Source organism: Mandrillus leucophaeus, unplaced genomic scaffold, assembly GCF_000951045.1.
Source record: "Mandrillus leucophaeus isolate KB7577 unplaced genomic scaffold, Mleu.le_1.0 Scaffold593, whole genome shotgun sequence".
NCBI classification, from domain to species: Eukaryota; Metazoa; Chordata; class Mammalia; order Primates; family Cercopithecidae; genus Mandrillus; species Mandrillus leucophaeus.
In genome coordinates this window covers 92278-93872 of record NW_012106397.1, presented here as the reverse complement: position 1 = coordinate 93872, position 1595 = coordinate 92278, and the positions used below count along the sequence as shown (strand labels likewise).

The 1595-nt window shown below is 44.6% G+C and overlaps 1 protein-coding gene across 1 annotated transcript in view; it reads left to right on the top strand.

Annotated features, from left to right (window-relative positions):
* The window catches only part of LOC105553393 (14-3-3 protein beta/alpha), an 18914-nt gene that overhangs the window by 15675 nt on the left and 1644 nt on the right, over positions 1-1595 (top strand). Inside the window, 3 exon segments of the mRNA XM_011999450.1 lie at positions 179-225; positions 228-261; positions 1345-1589. Of these exon segments, the coding sequence (XP_011854840.1) occupies positions 179-225; positions 228-261; positions 1345-1589 (326 nt within the window).

Genomic DNA, 1595 nt, shown 5'->3' with positions numbered 1-1595 from the left:
GCCCGCCGTTCTTCCTGGATTCTCATCTCCAGCACTGAGCAGGGAACAGGGAGGAATGAGAAGCAGCAGATGGGCAAAGAGTACCGTGGAAGACAGAGGCAGAGCTGCTGGACATCGGCAATGAGGTTCCAGAGTGGTTGGGCAGGTCCCTCACTCCCCATGCTACACACCCTGAAAGCAAGGTGTTCTGTTTGGAAATGAAAGGAGATCATTTCAGGTATCTTTCTGGGTGTCGTCTGGAGACAATAAACAAACTACTCTGTTGAACTCCTGTTGTGGGAAGTCAGGGACCCCAAACGGAGGGACCAGCCGAAGCCACGGCAGAAGAACATAAATTGTGAAGATTTCATGGACATTTATTAGTTACCCAAATTAATACTTTTATAATTTCTTACACCTGTCTTTACTGTAATCTCTGAACATAAATTATGAAGATTTCATGGACACTTAACACTTCCCCAGTGAATATCCTAGCGATTTCCTATGCCCGTCTTTAATCTCTTAATCCCGTCATCTTCTTTGTAAGCTGAGGAGGATGAATGTTGCCTCAGGACCCTGTGATTGTGTCAACTGCACAAATTGTTTGTAGAGCATGTGTGTTTGAATATGAAATCTGGGTATCTTTAAAAAAGAACAGGATAACAGCGATGTTCAGGGAACAAGAGAGGTAACTTTGAACTGGCCGCCGGTGAGCCGGACGGAACAGAGCTATATTCCTCCTCTTTCAAAAGCAAATAGGAGAAATATCACTGCTTTCTTTCTCTCAGCAAGGAACATCCCTGAGAAAGAGAATGCGCCCTGAAGGTAGGCCTATAGACGGCCCCTTTTTAAGGCATCCCGTCTTCTATGGTCGTAGCCGATGGGATGAAATAAGCCCTGGTCTCCTATAGTGCTCCCAGGCTTACTAGGATGGGAAAATTCCCACCTAATAAATTGTGGTCATACAGGTTACCTGCTCTCAAACGCTGTTTCCTGATAAGATGTTATCAATGACAATGCGTGCCCAAAACTTCATTAGCAATTTTAATTTTTCCTCATCCGGTGGTCCTGTGATCTCGCCCTGCCTCCATTTGCTTTGTGATATTTTATTACCTTGTGAAGTATGTGATCTCTGTGACCCACACTCTATTCGTGCACTCCCTCCCCTTTTGAAAATCACTAATAAAAACTTGCTGGTTTTACAGCTCAGGGAACATCACGGATCCTGCCGACATGTGATGTCTCCCCTGGACACCCAGCTTTAAATTTCTCTCTCTTGTGCTCTTTTCCTTTATTTCTCAACTGAGCCGAGACACTTAGGAAATAGAAAAAAACCCATGTTAAACATTGGGAGTGGGTTCTCCCGATAAACTCCCAGCAGGCTTACCAGGAAGCATCTGAAATTAGTAAGAAATATATGCAGCCCACACACCCAATTTGACTAGGCCTGGCACTTAATTTCTCAGCCTTTTGCTATGGGATTCTAAACTCTCCTGAAAAGGCCTGCAACTTGGTAAACATGGCATTTGATGAAGCAATTCCTGAGTTGGATACACTGAGTGAAGTGTCTTATAAAGACAGCACTCCCATCATGCAGTGACTTCGGGACAGTCTCA